Source organism: Haliotis rufescens, unplaced genomic scaffold (assembly GCF_023055435.1).
Source record: "Haliotis rufescens isolate VD_foot unplaced genomic scaffold, xgHalRufe1.0.p SCAF_12, whole genome shotgun sequence".
Taxonomy (NCBI): domain Eukaryota; kingdom Metazoa; phylum Mollusca; class Gastropoda; order Lepetellida; family Haliotidae; genus Haliotis; species Haliotis rufescens.
Genome location: NW_025963802.1, coordinates 22,237,745 through 22,256,901, shown reverse-complemented (window position 1 = coordinate 22,256,901; position 19,157 = coordinate 22,237,745). Strand labels below are relative to the sequence as shown.

Below are 19,157 nucleotides of genomic sequence, written 5' to 3'. Positions count from 1 at the left end.
CGGACCGAACACAGACCAATCACCTCTCTGTGAGACATGTTGAGAATGTGAACGATGAACAGTGACATTATAAAGTGGTATTTAGGGAAATATAATACCATGTTATAGATGTAAACACCTGTCAAATTGAAGTTGTTTTTAGCCACCTGGGCCAAGTCGGATCGAACAAAGATCAAACGTTTCTTGGAGACTGAGAATATAGAGGAAATGGCTTCACTTTAAGCAACACGTTTCCTTTATGTATGACGAACAGTGCATTATAAAGTGGTATCTAGGAAGATATATTACTAGTCTATAGGTGTAAACATATTTAATGATACATCGGTGACGTTAATGTTGGTTTTGACAGCCCGGGCTGTATTCTCGCGATTGAGTAAGCAAATACTTTAACGTTGTGTTCCTCATAATAAAGAGGTTGACATCCATTTTTTTCCTATACCATGTGTATCACTTCTAAATGCCATTCAAAGACTTGTATAGTATTTGTTACCTTTGTCCACGAAAGGACAAATTCAGTCACGGCAGCTGAAAATGAATGAATGTTATATTGTTTGCCAAATATTTTCTTTTTCAAAATGATAGAATCTATATTTATACCAGAGAGGTTCAATGGTTTGACAACCGGAATAAATGTGCGCTGCTATAACTTCTACATTTTACAATAAGAATCGGGTAGAATAAGTGTTATCCTTCTTGTTTGAAGTAGTTCTGGTGTTCGTATGCCAATATGGAAATCTTCGAGAGGGGCACGTCTTGTCCCGGAATGACACAAGTTCGTCAGGTAAAGGATGAAAGGGGTAAACTCCGAGGGTTTGACTGAAAATGTAAGCCCAGGGCAGAGGAATATTTGGGAGGACCGAAAAGCCCGATGCCCCGGGCTTACATTCTCAGTTAAGCCCGAGGAGGGTTTTTATATTCAACTCGTCTAAATGCAAGAAATACCAGCATGGATAAGAAGACATTGGGATACCTTACAGAGAAACAATACAGTACGTGCTTCGGGGTATAAAAGGAATTCGATGAAAGCGTGAGAGAGAAAGACACAACTGAAGTCATGACATGTAAGATTGAACACCTTTTCACCACCTACTCCGCTGGCTCAGTGGGAAAAAAAACACGAAACTCAACACGAAATGTGAGATTGCAGGTTCAATTCACGACATGGAATATTCATGTAAAAAATGGCGATTTCAAAACAGTCAAAAAACAGCATTAGATTCAAAAGGTCAGTTTATAAAATTCAACTGTAAAACCTTGGTCCTTCTATTGAATTGAATCTGGGTCAATTTCTGGTCAATAATACATTCGCAGTTTATCAACATGTTAAAGAACCAGCCCCACACAACCCATACACAACCGCGACTCCCTGTACCACCCAGCCAACCAGCCGTATACAACCCAGACGCTGTATCACCCGCACACAACCCACACGACTTCCTGTACCATCCGACCCGTGAAGATCCGGGTTAGAATAGGTCTTCAGCCACCCATGCATGCTGGTAAAGGCGACTATGCTTGTCGTAAGAGGCGACTAACGGGGCCGGGTGGTCAGGCTCGCTGACTTGGTTGATGCATGTCATCGATCCCAATTGCGTGGATCGATGCTCATGATATCAATCACTGGATTGTCTGGCCCAGACTCGATTATTTACAGTCCGCCGTCATATAGCTGGAATATTGCTGAGTGCGGCGTTAAGCAACAAACCAACTAAATCCTGTACCACCAACCGTATACCAGGTGTAGGTTTACTGGGCGCCGTGCAGGTGTAGGATGTGTTCTGTTGACTGCAGGTGTAGGGTGTAAAGGTTGCAGTTGTATGATATATAGAGTGTGTCATCTGTAGTCCCGACTGTATCATGAGCATGAATCAGTATCAAATATTAATCATACCAGGTGTTCCCAAAAGGTTGAGTGTATTCTGTGACACACAAAACTATGGTGGACGAGAGGGGACATCGCTTTCTCGCTCTATCGCTTTCTCGCTTTATCGCTTTCTCGCTCTATCGCTTTCTCGCGGTTAAGCAATATCCGCTCTTGACCTTTATAGGGGCCTCATGTGATATCTGCTCCAATTGGGAGGGAACTTTTCTCACTGTTTACTTAAAACATAATTTAACTGTACAGACGTAGTTAATTTTTTTGGGGGGGTTATTATGTACAAAATTAAAATATGAACATTGACTATCTGTATTCTGTGAATCTTGCGTATTTACTACACTACAAGAAAATATACAAACTCAACGAGAAAAAAGTATGTGTGCATTTGTAACATATTTATCTACCACAAGATGTTTAAAAAATCCAATCATAAGAGGCAAAATTGTGGTGAGAATTACAGGAATGGATCACTAAATATCAGCAAAAACCGTTTTAATGTACGGCATTATGGGAAATATCGCTTTCTCGCTCTATCGCTTTATCTATCGCTTTATCGCTTTATCTATCGCTTTATCGCTCTATCGCTCTGTCGCTTAATCGCTCTATCGCTTTCTCGCTCTGTCGCTTAATCGCTCTATCGCTTTCTCGCTCTATCGGGAAAAATATTGTTTTTTAGGAAGTACGTACTACTCAGCGCTATTTGTTTTGATAACTTGGCCTGGGGGCGGGGGATCCAATAAAACTGCTAAATAGGGCCATAAATCAATCAAATTCTTTTTTTTTACGCAGAAATACGTGGATTGTTATAAAAGCACCCATATCTGTACTGTTAAATTATGTCTAAGTAGATAGTGAGAAAATTTCAACATTCTGTCCATATGTATAATTTGTAATGTGACTTGAAAAATCTCAGCTCTCTTTTATGATTAAAACCCCTCCCCCCACTGAGGTCAGGTTTAACAATTCATTAATGTTGTTTTACGTATATACTTTCTATCGTAAAGAAACACATATAGCGGCCAAGAGGAAATATTGCTATACCGCGAGAAAGCGATAGAGCGAGAAAGCGATAAAGCGAGAAAGCGATAGAGCGAGAAAGCGAGAAAGCGATGTCCCCTCTCGGCCACCATACAAAACACACATGTAATTGCAAGTCAATTGTCAAAATGGGGAATTGAATCGAATACCATATTTGTAACTGATGCGTATTTTAAAAAAATTATGTCATTTTGATAATTTCAGGACGAGATAGAGTTTGCATAGAGTTTGGAAGGATTGCTTGCGTTATCACCTTGAACACCTGGCTGAATTATATCTCCTGGATGGATGATCTTCCTGGCTATTGCCGCAGTCACATGGACCAGTGAACTCAGCAGTTAGTAAGATATTCAAAACTGATAGCATGAGCTGTGACCAAAAACACACACTGATCATAAGATCATGAAGTACTGAGGACTTCCTTTAATTCACAGTTTGTTTTGGGCAAAATATTCTATCTCATTAAATGTTTACAACCAACACAATTGATTAATAATATTGTGTACCTAAATATACTGAACAACAAAAGTTCCTGTGACACTGAATAAGATTTAATGCAAAGTCATGTTTTTTTACCAAATCTGAAACAATTTTGGTTCGCAACAGATAAAAGACTCCTGTAAGTGTTCAAATGGTTTAATTTGCCATACTGACTTCGGAAAATGCGTGATTTCATAAAAAAATGTCACTTTACAAATCAATAGCGTGTGTGTCCACCTCTGGTTGCGATGCAAGCAACACATCTTCGTCTCATGGTATGGACCAGGCATCGCACAAAGTCCTGTGGGATATCTGTCCATATCTGCTGGAGCATGTTCGAAGCTCCTGGAGTGTCTGTGGAACACATGGTTGACGTCGAAGGCCCCGATCCATCTCATCCCACATATGCTCGATTGGTGAGAGATCAGGGGAGCGAGCCGGCCAGGGGATGACAGTCACGTTGTTTTGTTGAAGAGAATCCTGAACTAGTCGAGCAATATGAGGCCAGACGTTGTCATGTTGAAAGGTAATGCCTGGGCCATGACGACGCAAAAACGGTAGAACAACAAGGCCGATGATAAACACTTGCTGAATGAAATTCTCAAGATGAAGCTGAGTGTCAAAGTTGTCGAACAAATGAAACTGTACACAGACACACAGAAATGTGAAGCCGTGAACCGATCAATGAGTATTTCTTTGCCAAAGAATGTGAACTTTTCAAGAAATATGATCGGGAGTCTGATTCTGGAGTCAAACTATCAAGTCGAGCAGTGCGGTCACTTGAAGAAATGGACAAGGAAGCTGCCTATCACAAGGAATACCAGAAAAGTCCCAGTGTTGTGAAAAGAAAACTCGTGCAGCATGGGAGCAAAATCTGTGAACATTTAAAGTCAAAACTCAGTGACAAACAAAGGGGGGACTACAAAAAGGGTCAACTTGACCCTACGCCATGTTTTAGTAAACAAACCGAACATTCGGGGTAGACTAGATATGGGGCAATAGTACCTCAAAACCCCATAGCCACTGGGCTTACATGCCCTAGACCAGATTCGACATGGGCCGTTTTGACACGTGCCATGTTGGTCACTTTTGGCTGAATGCCGAGCAAATATATCTCGGTATTTCTTGAAAAAGGCTTCGATGTTGGCCATATTAATATTTTCCAAGTGCAAACGAGGCACGACAGGTGTAGTGATACATGATTCTACCATATTGGAACTCATATGACTTATTTTGATAAAACTGCACGTTCGAAAAATTAAACAAAATCATTAAAAATATATATAAAATATTTCAACCTGAAAACACATGTACACAGATTTCAACACTTACTGTTGATATATATGCCAAGTTTCAAGTCAATTTCTTACATAATAATAGAGATACAGTGAATCAAACATATGCACTAGCCTCACCATATCAGGCCTCAGACCACAATTCATTTCCTTCTTTGCTATCTACAGTGACATGACAGCCCACCATAACTATTATCAGTCGTAGGCTGTTCTCCTGTTGCATGCTTACCAACCTGCCACTTGTCACTTAATACACAAAGTTTCGGCCTGCATTGACCAGCCCCCTTTCGTGGTAACAACTGTCAACAGTGCTCACCGGAAGTTTCGAGGCAAAACACACAGAGCGGCCTTCAACTTGGGGGTCAAGTCATGGGAGCCTGGGATCAATACCTTCACAGCATGTGGCTAACAAAAAATTGGCAACATACTACAATGTCTAATCTTTCATTTAAGCTATCACAAGTCACTCCAAAAAAATTGGCACAGGCTGAACAGCCCATTTGAACAGGGCACTATATTCTCCTCTTTTCCTTCCGGTTCATGGTAAAACTTAGGGCGGATAACTGTGGTCTGAGGCCTATCAGGTCAGAAAAAAGTATGCAATTCATATAAAACTTCATCAATACTAAGCCCATGCACTGTTGAAGGCTCATACACAGCTTGACTTATAGTCATTTGAAATCATGCTGTATCCATAGCACTTGAGAGTACATTTTTGGCATGAATTCATTTCAAATACAATTCTAATTTGTCCATAACTCCAAAATCAAAAGGAAATTGACAAAACAATCAAGTGTTCCTGTCTCATCATTAGATATGCTATCAATAGACACCAATTTCAGTCCAGTAAATCAATTCTGTATTTTCTCGCCTATTTTTAAGTACATGCATGCATTTTTTAACAAAGAAAATGAATTAAAGTTCATATTTTTCAACAAAAATGAAAATTGAAACTGTTAAATTTTATTCACACGAAAGCCCTGTCTTTGCTCATTAAAATGATTGGTAGGTCAGATAGCTGTGTACAGCCAATCAAGTGCAGCGAGCCACCAGGTGCTGACACTCTGACACCCAGCCACCAGGTGCTGACACCCAGCCACCAGGGGCTGACAAACCGACACCAGGTGCGGATGCTCTGACATTGTTTCTACAGCTGGACTGCTGTCACAAGAAATGTGTATGTCTTGAGAGTTTCTAATACATTTCAATGCTTGTCATCACACAATGATGGGGATATATATAGGTGCATCTTGTGCTCAGAGCTCATTAGTTCTGTCCGAGATAATCATCATGAAAAGCAATCGCAAGAGAATCAAGACACAGTTCAGCAAGGGCCACACTCCCTGGAACATAGGCCTCACCGTTGAATCTGAAGAGTCAGAAAGTGCCTCTCCACCCCAGATACCAAGGACTGTCACTAGGATGAGTGCTGAAGACTTCTCACTGGTTACCAAGTCTAGGTTGGATGGCACTGGGCTGTCGACACCTGACTGTGAGGGCATCTCTACCTCTGTGAGGCTGTTGCGGCCTAATGCGGCCTACTGCGGCCAGCAAGCAAAACCTGAAACAAGAGTCAAGCAAAGATGACTTGGAGGGAATGCGACTAGTCGACAATGAAAAGGTGGCCGAAGCATGGAACACAGCTCTGCGACTGCATCGTTTGACATCCACTGACTGCAGCGACCCTCAGCTGCAGATAGACAAGGAGAGAAAATGGGGAGCATGCTGGAAAATAACACTGAAATGTGTTATGTGTGACTTCACAGCACCTGAAATGAAGTTTTATAAAGAAATCAAGACAGGCAAACCTGGACCAAACCCAGCAGCACATAACATAGGACTTGCCTTGCGTCTTCAAGACACCCCTATCGGCAACACGAGAGCCAGGTTACTGATGGCGAACATGGACATTCCCCCCCCATGCAGGAGCAGTATGCAGAGGACCTCTAACAAGGTGGCTATTGCTGTTACTGAATTGAATACACAGGATATGGCTGAAAAGGTTGACTTGGTAAAGGAAGTTAATCGGAAGAGGGGTACTGAGCCATGCGAGATGAATATTGCCATGGATGGCCGATACAACTCAACGACAATAGCAAGCAGGAAGAAGCCAGGGCAGAATGCGTCACAAGCAATCAGCATTGCCTGCGAAACTATTACCGATAAGAAGTTCATCATTGGCGCGGCATTCCAGAATAAGCTCTGCTGGACTGGTGCTTGGCTGAAAGGAAAAGGAATGGATGTGAAATGTCCAGGGGGGCGCCCAGACTGTACAGCAACCATGTCGGCCTTCTCTCCATTCTCCGAATTCAATATGGGAGAGGACATTGGAAATCAGCTTGCGCTACAGGGTGTGCTTATTGAGTATGCTACTACTGATGGGGACTCTAAGTCTGCAGAAGGAATAGACCGAGCTCTGAAAGTGTTAGACCCTATGTGGAAGGTGCAGAGGCTAGCTGATCCCACCCACTTGGCTCAAGGACAGTTTCGGCAATGCTACAGAGCTGATTTCAACCCGGATATGTTCCCGGGCACTACTCGTACACAGAAATTGGAGGCTAAGAAGGTGCTAAGTCAGGATGTAAAGGCACAGTGCAGCCTGATACTGAAAGAACTCATGCAGAAGAATCATGCAGGTGACATGAAAACACTTTGCAGTATCTTACCTAGAGTGCTCGAAGCAACCCTCAAGTGCTACAGCGGCGACTGCTCCAGGTGTGCCCAGTACTCTGTTGTGTGTCGTGGCGGTGTAACAAACAGCTGGTGGCAGCGGTCCATGTTACTCGGTTGCAACAAAATCACTCATTTCAATATGGATGACAATGATAAACACTTGCTGAATGAAATTCTCAAGATGAAGCTGAGTGTCAAAGTTGTCGAACAAATGAAAACGTACACAGACACACAGAAATGTGAAGCCGTGAACTGATCAATGAGTATTTCTTTGCCAAAGAATGTGAACTTTTCAAGAAATATGATCGGGAGGGCTTCTTCGACTATTCATAGGCTCAACAATGGCCCCGGGGCATCAGCCATCGACAAGTGCCAAAATTCTGAAATCAAACTATCAAGTCGAGCAGTGCGGTCACTTGAAGAAATGGACATGTGGCTAACAAAAAATTGGCAACATACTACAATGTCTAATCTTTCATTTAAGCTATCACAAGTCACTCCCAAAAAATTGGCACAGGCTGAACAGCCCATTTGAACAGGGCACTATATTCTCCTATTTTCCTTCCGGTTCATGGTAAAACTTAGGGCGGATAACTGTGGTCTGAGGCCATCGCCCCATCCAACATGGCGGCACGGCGCCTCCAAGATGGTGGTGGCGGCGGAGGAGGGATTGGCGGCGGAGGAGGGAGGAGGGAGTCAGGTTCTTTGTTTTTGGTTTGGTTGGTTGGTGGTTGGGTGGTTATTGTGAAGAGGGTAGTCAAAGCAAGGATGAAAGCGTTCTTTCGGGAGAGATGAGTGGCCCTGAAAAGGGCCGTTGGAAATCAAACTGGAAACTGGAAACTGTAGGAAAACTGGAACACTAGAAAACTGGAACCTGGAAACGATTGGAAACTGGAAAAACAGTGGAGCAGCATGTGCCATGCGTTAGCCATTTTTCTCAGATGATCTATCTTCTTCATCCTCCACCTACCTTTTCCCCCTTAGACTGATGACGTCGTCAGCGCTTTGAAGGGTGGTTTCTTGAGAGGCTTCTGTCCTGTTTTCTTTTGCCTAGACGTGGTGTGATGTCCACATGGAGTTGCGCGATGCATTCTTTTAGGGCACGGACATCGATATGCAGGCTTCTATGAGATGAAGTGCTTGTGTCACTTGTGTCACTTGTGTCGACATGGACGGCGCTGCTGAAGTCTTCTTTCGACTGGGTTCTGGGCAATCTGCAGCGAAATGACCCACGACTTGACAGTTGTAACATGGGCCCCGGGGAGTCTTCTGCTTATCTTGACTGCTTATCTTCGGACAGACATAGTGGCGGTGACCTTGAGCGTGGCACTCGGTACATGTCACTTCAGGGCAGTACAGGTAACTGTGACTGTTGGTCTGGCACTTCATACCGTAGTATCGAGACGATCTTGTGTTTCTTTTCCATAGGAAATGGATTTTACCATGGGAGAGAAAGCACAACTCTCTTCTACAAAATGTCTTACCACAGTCTGAACACCATGTGGATCTTTCAAGCATGGCCTTTCTCTTTTATCTTTTTTTTTCTTTACTTTTTCCTTTACTTTTCCAATGAGCATGTGCACAGACATGACAACGTAGACGACATCTGGACTCAACCTCTACCCTCGGTTCGGCACCCTATTGGAGTTGAGATCAATCAAGACACAAAGAGTCAGTTCAATCAATCACTGTTTAATAATGAACAACAACAACAACCAGATACCTAAGAAATAGGAAAAGACAACTGAGGAGGGAGTGCTTTGCATGTCCCTTCAACAACGCAAAAACCTTTCATCTTCCATCTTCAAGCTCTTTGAGTGAAGATGAGGTCACCATAAGATGTGGTCCTTCATCATATTGACCCAAACAGGTTCCAACCATGTTTGGGACTCCTCAGTAAAACAGGTACAGTCTATGGCCTCCCTGAAACAGACATGACACATCACTTGACCACTGTTGCAGCTTATGTATCTCAACATGTTGTTGTGGCGACAGGCACTACATTCACGCTGTATGATCGTCATCAATGTTGTCGTCGTCGTCGCAAACCATTGGCATACCCGAGGAGATGACATCCTCCGGTGATGCTGGTGACCAAGAAGCATCAAGCAGGGTGGGTGTGTCCAGATCCATGGCAGGGAGGGCTGTCAGCTTGAGCGCTTCATGATCATCACCGTCACTGGTCGTCATCATCACAGGCACATTAGGCGAATAGGTTAGCTCCCGAGGGATTTGTTCCTACCAGTGTTCCAATAGGGTGAACTGACATCGGGGTAAGGAAGGATGGGTGTCCTGTCAATCCAACAAGAAAAGAACCCTTTAGTATACCCACGATCATAGTCATGCATTCGTGATACTCATCATCATCATCATCATAACGGCATCATACACATTCCAAAGAATAGCATGGTACTAACAGTTGTTCTTGATGAGGGATCTTCAGAGACAATTTCTTCCGTGGTTGTCTTTTTGCAGGTGTTGCAGGTTTAAAAAAGGATGTCCCTTTCGTTTCGCTGTCTGCTGCTGCTGTTGTTGTAGTTGGTGCTGTTGTTCTGGTTGTGGTTGTCAATCCACTTTCGATCCGTTGTTTCTTCCAAGTCTTTACGCATGTGAGTCAACACATGATGGTACTCTCTCCGAACACGTCTGTCTTCAAGATAAAACCCCAACAGCCAACACAGCGTGAAGAACATCGTGACACACAAAATGATCTAGTCGTCTGTCCACAAAGGGGAGTGTGTCTACAGGCAGGCCTGTGGTTTCGTCACAGACGATGCGTTGCTTGTCGTAAACGGTGCGGTAGTCTTTTCTGGGTGGGTCGGGGCACAAGAGCGTTCCCATTCCGAGGTCCTTTACGAATGATCTGATGAGGGTAATCCAAGCTGATTTTCTCCCCCTCCTTCCCAGGCCGTTGTCCCGGTATCAGTCCTTTCATGGTGTCAAAGTTGAGGTGTTGTTGGTTTCTGTAATTCAAGGGGAACCCTCGCACTTCGCAGGTTGTGCGCGTTCCATCGGGTCTGGGGTTCATTAACTCATGGCCATAGTTTTGGGGACATCCTGACACAAACGTCATGATGGTGTTTCCGTCCAGTTCGTCTGTAAACTCACCTAACGAATGGCCAAGCTTGTTTCATGGGGTCGATGAATGTAAATGACGCTGTCCGTGTCAAAGTACAAGGCCCTGCAACCCACCAGGGCGAGGGTCTCGTACAGCTTGAGATGCGCTTTTGCGGTGACCCAAGCAATGAAATGAGAATGAGGGGTTTGAAATTCTTCCTTGTGGGTATAGGTCACTTCCACCATGTGTTCGTTGACGACCGTGGCATCCTCGATGGTATTTCGTTCATCTCTCCACAAGGCAAAGTACTGCACAGGGTTGTTCATATAGACGGTCTGACTATAGTCAAAACGCTGTCCAAACTTACCCCAGAGCAAATTAAGAAAGAGCTTGGCAATAGCGCGGCGTCCTGGGTTCTTCTCGATGTGGTCCTTGTCCAACCGAATGCCTTCTTTGTCAAAGATATCCTGTGATGTAAGCATCATGATTGGGGTATCCGCTGGCTTCGAGCTTCTCCTTGAAATGACGGTCGATATTGGGGTCAAAGAGTCCTTCTTGCTGGGTGTCAGGGTCATGCTTTGCAAAGGTGTAGAAATGCCAAACGTCGAAGATCTGAAGCACCTTGTAGCCATACTTCTTCACACCTTCATGGAGTTCTACGGTGGTGTACGTGCCCACCCAAGACCTCTCTTCGTCCGTGTGCCCGCAGGGTGAGTCTGACCGGGTATCGGCACATGTGCGGCACAAAGGACAGAGCAGTTTTCCACCCGATCTGTAGGGTAGTAGCGGATGTTAGAGTCGTTTCGGGGGTAGGACACGGCATTGGGTGAGTCCTTTCAGCTCAAACAACGTGTCCACAGGCGGTTGATGGAGAAGGGTCGGGTGTCCTGTGGGAAACGCTCCGGTCTTGCAAATGTAGGGATAAAGTGAACTGATATCAATATACTTCATGGTTTCACCTTCTAGGGCTTCGTAGCATAATCGAGTGGCATTGGTTCTTCCTCCATAGAAGGCATCACGAGGGTTTAGCTGACCAGGTGAGTGGATACAGTGGGTCCCTGCAAGAAAGCACGCAAAGTGGAGTCCTCCTGTTGCATTTTTTAAAACTCGCATCCCCACAGGGTGACGACACGTTTCACATCAGGGTGTTGGTTCAAGAGACTCAGGCGGTAGCGTGTGTCTGTATAACGTGCTCCCATCGACGTACCAAGGATGGGATGAAGTTCTCCACATTCGGTCTTGTGACATGTCTGACACCCATGCCAGAATCACCCCAGAAATTCGTAGATGGTGCCTGTTGCTGGATAGTAGCCATCCACACTGTAATGATGTTTTCCTTCTCCGCACGTGAACTCTTTTTCACCTCCATTCCTGGCGTGCTGGAGGTGCAGATCGGGGTGGGTCTCCATGAGATAACTTAACCAGTTCATACAGGCCTGGGAATAGTTTCACTTGGGTTGGTAGGCTTGAGGTGAAAGAATGGCTATGGTATCGGGTTTCAGATCGTGTTTTCGAAAGGATTTCATGGTGAACACAGGGAGCATCATCACCTCTACAAAGGGATCCATGCGAACTGTCCTGATGGCGTTCTGTCGGAAGTCAGCACATCCATGTCCCAAAATATCGACATCGCTCTGACAGTAGGCTAAGAGTTCTTCTTGCAAGTCAAACAAGTCTCCTTCTTGAACTTTCTTGGTATGCCACTGGAGGAAGGTAATGCGTTCGGGATCGTACATGACAGATGGTGGATAGGGACCTCTGTAGGTCTGGTTGGCTTTGGTATTGAAAAAGTGTGGAAAATACCCTTTCTTCAGTCCAAAGATCTTTGGAAATGCTTTCAGCGGGTAGGGTATGAAATTCAAACTGTCTTGGAAACACAATCGTCCCAGGGTCGCCTGTAAAATCTGTTGTCCATTCCTAATCTTGGTGGAGAGTTTCACCTTCATGATCAAGTGCAGATCATAGGCTCGCGCGTTATGTGCAATCACATAAATGAGCTCCTCCTCGGGCGGCTGGACGGTGGTGGTGTTCTTCTTCTTTGTCTTCTTTGTCTCCTTCTCCTTCCCCTCCTCCAACAGGGTGGGCGTGTCCACCTCCATGGCATCCTCCCCCTTCCCCTCCTCCTCCTGGGGTGATGGACGTCGCTGATGTTTTGTTGGAGGATGGGTTGAGAGGGTTCCGTTCTTTTGCCTAGCCGTGCTGTTGTCCCCTTGCGTGCGCTGCCCTCCTCCTCCTGGTTCTTCTTCTTCTTTTTTTCAGCAACGGCCGACAACCAGACACACATATCGCGTATCGTGGTGGGGCCTCGAAACACTATCTCGCGGCTGGGACCGTAACCTTTTTGTCACCATGGACAGTGTTCGGACAACTCCTTTGTGGCTTGACCGATGCATCGTCCACATCCTAACTGCACCACACACAAATTTGGGATGTGCTCCCCCGTGTCTTGCTTACATTCAAAATCATAGAAGACGTATTTGACGTTGTCTCGTCGGTTTCGGTTGTAACATTCTTCCTCTTCCCCCCCTTCCTCTTCATCGTGGGCTTCACAGAAGGGAGTCATGTAGCAGCGATGGTCTGGGGTCACAGGTTCTTGACACTCTAAGCATGGACGTCCTTCATCTGAGCTCTCGTGATGAGCAATGGGGGTCTCCAAGACGCGGAAAAGCTGAAAACAGGTCAGGCACCTGTGAATCGATTGACAGGCGCTGGGTTTTCCAACTGACGGTGACTGGAGATGTTGGGTGTAACAGTGTTGATTTGTGAACCATCGTTGACATGTTAAGCAAGGGATCCCATGCTCTTCCTTGGGCCTGCAATAGCTGGAGTGGAGGCAGCAGTGACAGCGGTATTGCTTGCTGCAGGGATGTTTTTCGGGATAATCGTAACGGTGGTCGCAGAGTTTGCGGTAATGGTTAGACGCATAAAAGGCTGGCATGGAAGTGATCACATCATAGTGGTGCTCATGATGGAATAAATGCAGCACGGTGGCGTTGGGTGGACCCTCATCACACTTGTACATCAGTCTCCGGTCCACCTCTTGACTGTAGACTTTCAGTTGATAGTTGATTTTGGCCAAGGCACGTCCCACGCATGCTAGGTCGTCCAGGCCCTGACAGGGACCTTCAGGAATGTCAAGGCGCTCTGCCCTAATGCCTTGAACGTCGACTCAATTCGTTCTCATCAGTCTCATTCGCTGGTTGGTCCATTCTTGGGTCAGAGGGTTGGGCTTCTGGGCATAATGCTGTGCCACCACAAGGGCCCTTGCCAAACAGGATTGATCTTCGTTCTTGATCCGTACAATACCCCTTTTTCATTAAAAATGCTTCAAGTCCAACCATGTTTTTCAGATGGTGGCGGCCACTGCCTGATCCTAGCCAGTCAGGATCTGCTACGTGTACTAAGGTCACAACCATGGTGGCATCGATGTTAAGGGCTTTGCTGGACTGTTGGACTTTTTCCACGGCATGTAAAATATCTAGGCCATGGAGACCGGTCAATCGGTCTGGTGGGACACAAGAAGAAGCTACAGCTACACTATCTCTGTGAGGAGAATGTGAATCAGAGCAACGCGAATGGTGTAGCATGGCTGGCTGCCTAGGAGCACGTTTCCCGTTTCCCGTGTTCCTGTTCCGGTTCCCGGTTCCAGTTTGTTTTCCAATGGCCCTTTTCAGGGCCACCCATCTTTCCCGAAAGAAAACTTTCATCCTTTGCTTTGCCAACACAAACAATGACAATCCAAAAGAACATCCTCCCCAGTCCTCTTGGAGGGACACGCCTACGAATGACACCATGTTTCTATGTATGTTTGTATGTATGTATGTATGTATGTATGTATGTATGTATGTATGTATGTATGTATGTATGCGTACATGCATGACACCACCTTTGCATGGAGACACGAGTAAAACATAACGTATGTCTATCGACCTCTCTCTCTCTATCCTTATCCATCTTAATATTATAAATAATAATATTTATAAACATCTGTTTAAAGACATGCATCGGCATGGATGAGCGAGTGACAACATCACGTATGTCTATAAAACAAACAAAAAAACACCCAAAACAACGTCTGTTTGTAGTCACGAGTGACATCACGTTTGCATGGAGACACAAAGTACATCACGTAGGCATTCCTACATTACGTTCATGTCTGTCCATGGCGGTCCACCTTTACAATTCAGATGATTAATCTGCAACATGATCGTGGTGGCGGTACATAACTACCAAAAAAAAAGGGATCGAAATCTGACCAATCAGAGGCTTTGGTTTTGGACCAATCAGAGGCTGCGCTCGGCCGGTGCTGACCTCTGATCGGTCGAACCAGGGTTGTGCTTTCTCTCCCATGGTAAAATCCATTTCCTATGGAAAAGAAACACAAGGGTCGGTCCGGTTTGGAAAACCAGGGCTCAGGTCGGGCACCGGAACATGGAGACAGAAGCATTGCCACCCCCTCCTCCATGGCAATGCAACAAGTGTCAAGGCCGCCTGCCTGTCTATGCTCTTGGGACCAGGGGTCCGGAAACCGTCATATGCGCCGGACATGTCCGATTGGGAATCTCAAATGTCCGGTTTAAAATATTGCTTACCGGACATTTAAATTTTTCTGTCCGGACATTTTAAAAAGTATTGTCCGGACATTCTTACATTTTGACGGACATGATCAACAGTTAGGACTGAGCAGTTTCTGTCTGCAGTTGTAACACAATGAAGATTATCTACACTGACAAGCTTTGTTTGTTTTGATTGCTGTAAATACATCGTACCTACATGATAGTCCAATCGGTCAATCACTGTAATAGGCAATAAACTGAGTTGACACGGATTAATCGAGGATTAATTACTGAGAACATCTTGTTAATTTGAGTAAAATGTGTTTACAACTGTACATAAATACCTTGCATCATCGATGTACCTCATTATCCTCACAATGCTACGATACGTAACCTCAGACAATAAGCGAAAGCGTGACGACAGCCATTGAAGGGGGCGTGGCCTAAATGCAAATGTCCGATTGGGATTTTAAATTTTCCGGACCCCTGCTTGGGACAAAGGCACGTGACGGAAAATTCCAGTGCGTGTATTGTAACACCATCCTGAAGGACACGTACATGAGGCGTTTAACCCACGCCAGTAAGTGTCCTGTGAGATGAAAGAGAACGATCCATCCTTGTATGTGTGGCACTGCAGTAATGTGGGTGAAGAAGTAAATGCAGCTACCACTGAGTCCAACGGCCAAAGTAGCAGGTGTTGCAGGTTTCATCTCCGGGTTTTTCTTTTACTTCCGTTTTCCTGTCTGCTGTTGTGGATGATTCAGTCTGTTTCCGCTTCCTGTTTCCTACAAGCTTTTCTTGATGTTGCTTCTTGGACAGCGCCACAAAAGTTTTCTTCTTCTTCAAGATCAAACGGCCCTTTTCAGGGCCACCCATCTCTCCGGAATGTACGCTTTCATCCTTGCTTTGACAACCCTCTTCACCATCACCACCCAACCACCCACCCACCAAACCAAAAACAAAGAACCCGCCTCCCTTCCCTCCTCCCTCCTCCGCCGCCTTCTTGGAGGCGCCGTGCCGCCATGTTGGATGGGGAGATGGCCCCTTGGAACTGGACGTGCCGCCATCTTGGAGGCGCACACCTCCCAGAACCGGACGTGTCGCCATCTTGGGTGCGCAACCGGAACCGGAAGTGCCGCCATCTTTGATGCGCGCCCCACCGGAACCGGACGACGTCATCATGACTTCACGCATGACCCACAATGTCCTGCGCAAGTCACAGGACCTGATGACGACATCAGAGGTCACGTGACCAAACCGACCAATCAGAGGCTAGGAGCAGTTTTGTAGCGCTGCACCTATAACTACTGATTTGGTTTCTTTTGTGGGTTGGTATATATGGATGCCAAATCCTGTGTGTTGTGAACCTGGTTCAGAGGACCCGTCTGTACAGAAGTGAAACCAATTTGGCCATTTTTTCGTGTATGTATGATCCTGTGATGGCTTTAGCGGTGTTGGGGTCGGTTTCTTTATTTAGTTTGGAGGAGAGTGTTGTGGCCAGGAGCGGTTCTGTAGTGCTGCACCCATGCAACTACTCAAATCTGTAGGCTCCCAAATAATTTATCAATTTTCACGGCCGAATAAATGGGAATGGCTACAGCTCTACATAACCCCCAAATTTAAAAGAAAACACACAAAAACTAATCCTAACTGATTCACTTAGTGGACTCCAAGCTATTGAAAACAAAAACACAAACAAATCGACCTAAATTCATTCAACAGATACTCCAAAGCTCCAACAAACTCTGCAATCTAGGTAAAGAAATAGAATCTGTCAGGATCCCTGCCCATGTCGGGGTGTTTGGTAGCGAACGCGCCGACAAAGCAGCCAAAGCATCACTAAAACTAGAAGACATAAGCATAAACCTACCAATATCTAAAAACGAGATTAAAGGTATCGCTAATAGTACACATCATCCCAAAGTGACAAAACCAATATCAGAAATCAAACTGTAAACTAAAACAGGTGCTCCATAAGCCACTCAAAACAAAAGTCCTTCATAAATAAAAAAAAATTGACAAGACAATAATTAAATTACAGACAGGACACACTAAACTCACATACACAAAAATCAGAAAATACTAAACAGGTAAATGCCCTCACTGTAACCTAATAGAAACACCTGAACACGCACTATTACACTGCACACACCACCAACACAGAACAACCCTCAAATCCACAATAAACTGTAACAACCAAATGCCAGGCAACACTTCTTAACGACCAACAAACCTTCAAAGCACCAGGCATTTTCCCAATTTTATTTCATAAACTGAAATAAGGTCTAAATGTGATTATCCCTGGCTTCCAGGAGGAAGTCACAAGCCTTTCAAAGTCACGTGAGAAAAAACGAGATCTCGTCCTTGATTCTCTGGCTTCCGAAGACGCAAGACGTTGAATTTTTCGTGCTCGTCTTGTGTCTAATATCGTGAGCAATCTTCGATGGTGTTTCGTCAGTCTTGCTGTTTTTGTGATTTTTCTTCTTGGCATAACTCTTTTCTTCGTTTTTTTGACCGTCATGAGATCGGATCATTCATCGGGTTCCGATGGCGAGAATGGAATTCCTGTTAGCCCAAAGCATGGACGCCATGTGCCTGTCAGCTATGAGGCAACAACGGCCGCTGGAACCAGCCACGAGGCAAACAATAACCAGAGCCATGAGGCAGTTGGTAACAATGGCAGACCTAATGATGTTGATTTGGAGAATCGAAGCAGGAAACAAAATAGGAAGGACTGGAAAGGCTTCACAATTCCAAAACGGGACCAAGCAAAATCGCGCCATCGTCATCGCAAAAGAAGTGACAGTAGCACTAGTAGTTCTCCTTCCGATAGCTCGTCATCCAGCTCAAGTAGTGACAGTAGTTCGTCAGAATCGTCAGTTTCGGAAGATTGTGAAACCAACAATTGTACTATTAGTACTGACAATCACCTGTATAAGCGGTTTAAGCCCACAGATGATAGGGCTGAACAAGAACTGTCTAACGAACTGCTAGATTATGCACAGATGAAGTGAAGATGAAGTTATCACCAAGAACATATTAGAGGGCTGTCCGACCCCAAAAGGATTTGTGCCACTGGTGCTTGATGAAGAATGGTCAGATATGTTGGAAGAAAAAAGATTTACTGCGGCTAAATCTGTTGAAGCAGGGTTGGGAAAAATCCAATCAAGACTACTCAATGTGATGGGACCACACTGTCAAGTGTGGCAGACCGTGGATAAAATCAGAGATAAAGGTGGTGAAGAGATTGATGTGAACGACTTTTTGAATTTAGTTGAAAAGACTGTTTGTTTGTTGGGACAAGCCAACGTTGCCACTACCTTTTATAGAAGACTGAACATTCTAACAAAGCTGATGAAAAGTCAGAAGAAAGCCCAGAAATTTCTCTTAAAGAATGAGAAAAAGTTCAGTGACAAGAAGGCCTTGTTTGGCAAAGTTTTTTACAAGAAATTGTTAAAGCTGTCCAAGGACAGAAAGAAGAGATTAGACATTGAGAGACAGTTTTCAGACTACAAAAACAAGAGCCACTATGGCTTCAAGAGCTCTACTAGAGGGTTTAACAGAGGAAACAGCTGACCCTTTCACAGAGGGCCCTCATCAAGTTACCAGGGTTACAGAGGTGGGGGCCGTTACAGTACCAACTCATTCCAGAAGGTGCGATTCACCAACTCGACTAGAAAGCGAGACTGTGGTGGCAGAGGCAGAGAGTGTTCCAGAGGAAGGTATGTATGTTTCACAATATCAAAAGGGAAACAGACTGCACAGTCAGTTACAGGACCTAGACTTTCAGGTCATTCAGGCAGATCCCAAACTAGGGGGGAGATTAAAACACTTCATGAAAAATTGGCAAAAGTTGACAAAGGATCATTACATTCTAAACATTGTTCAGGGGTACAGAATAGAATTTAATCAAATTCCTTAGCAAAAATCAGAACTAAAAGAACTAAAAATGCAAAAGTCAGAAATGGACATAATGTCTGCAGAAGTAACAAAAATGTTAGAGAAAGGGGCAGTGCAGTGGGTTTCTCCAGTAAGAAACCAGTTCGTGAGCACAGTGTTTGTGACCCCAAAGAAAACAGGGGGTCACAGACCGGAATTCAATGCAAAGAAACTAAACTGTTGTGTTGCTTACCAACACTTCCAAATGGAAGGAATAGTGACACTGACAGAACTAGAAA

The 19,157-nt window shown here is 44.8% G+C and overlaps 1 protein-coding gene across 1 annotated transcript; it reads left to right on the top strand.

Annotated features, from left to right (window-relative positions):
• Positions 1 to 17,498: 17,498 nt before the first annotated feature.
• On the top strand, positions 17,499 to 17,993 carry LOC125378267 (corepressor interacting with RBPJ 1-like). Its single transcript, XM_048393720.1, has one exon. It carries the CDS (start codon positions 17,499 to 17,501, stop codon positions 17,991 to 17,993), a length of 495 nt encoding a protein of 164 aa, XP_048249677.1.
• The last annotated feature ends 1,164 nt before the right edge of the window (positions 17,994 to 19,157 follow it).

Coding starts and splice junctions, on each gene's coding strand:
- LOC125378267 (XM_048393720.1), top strand. CDS start 17,499: ATGAGATCGGATCATTCATCGGGTTCCGATGGCGAGAATGGAATTCCT.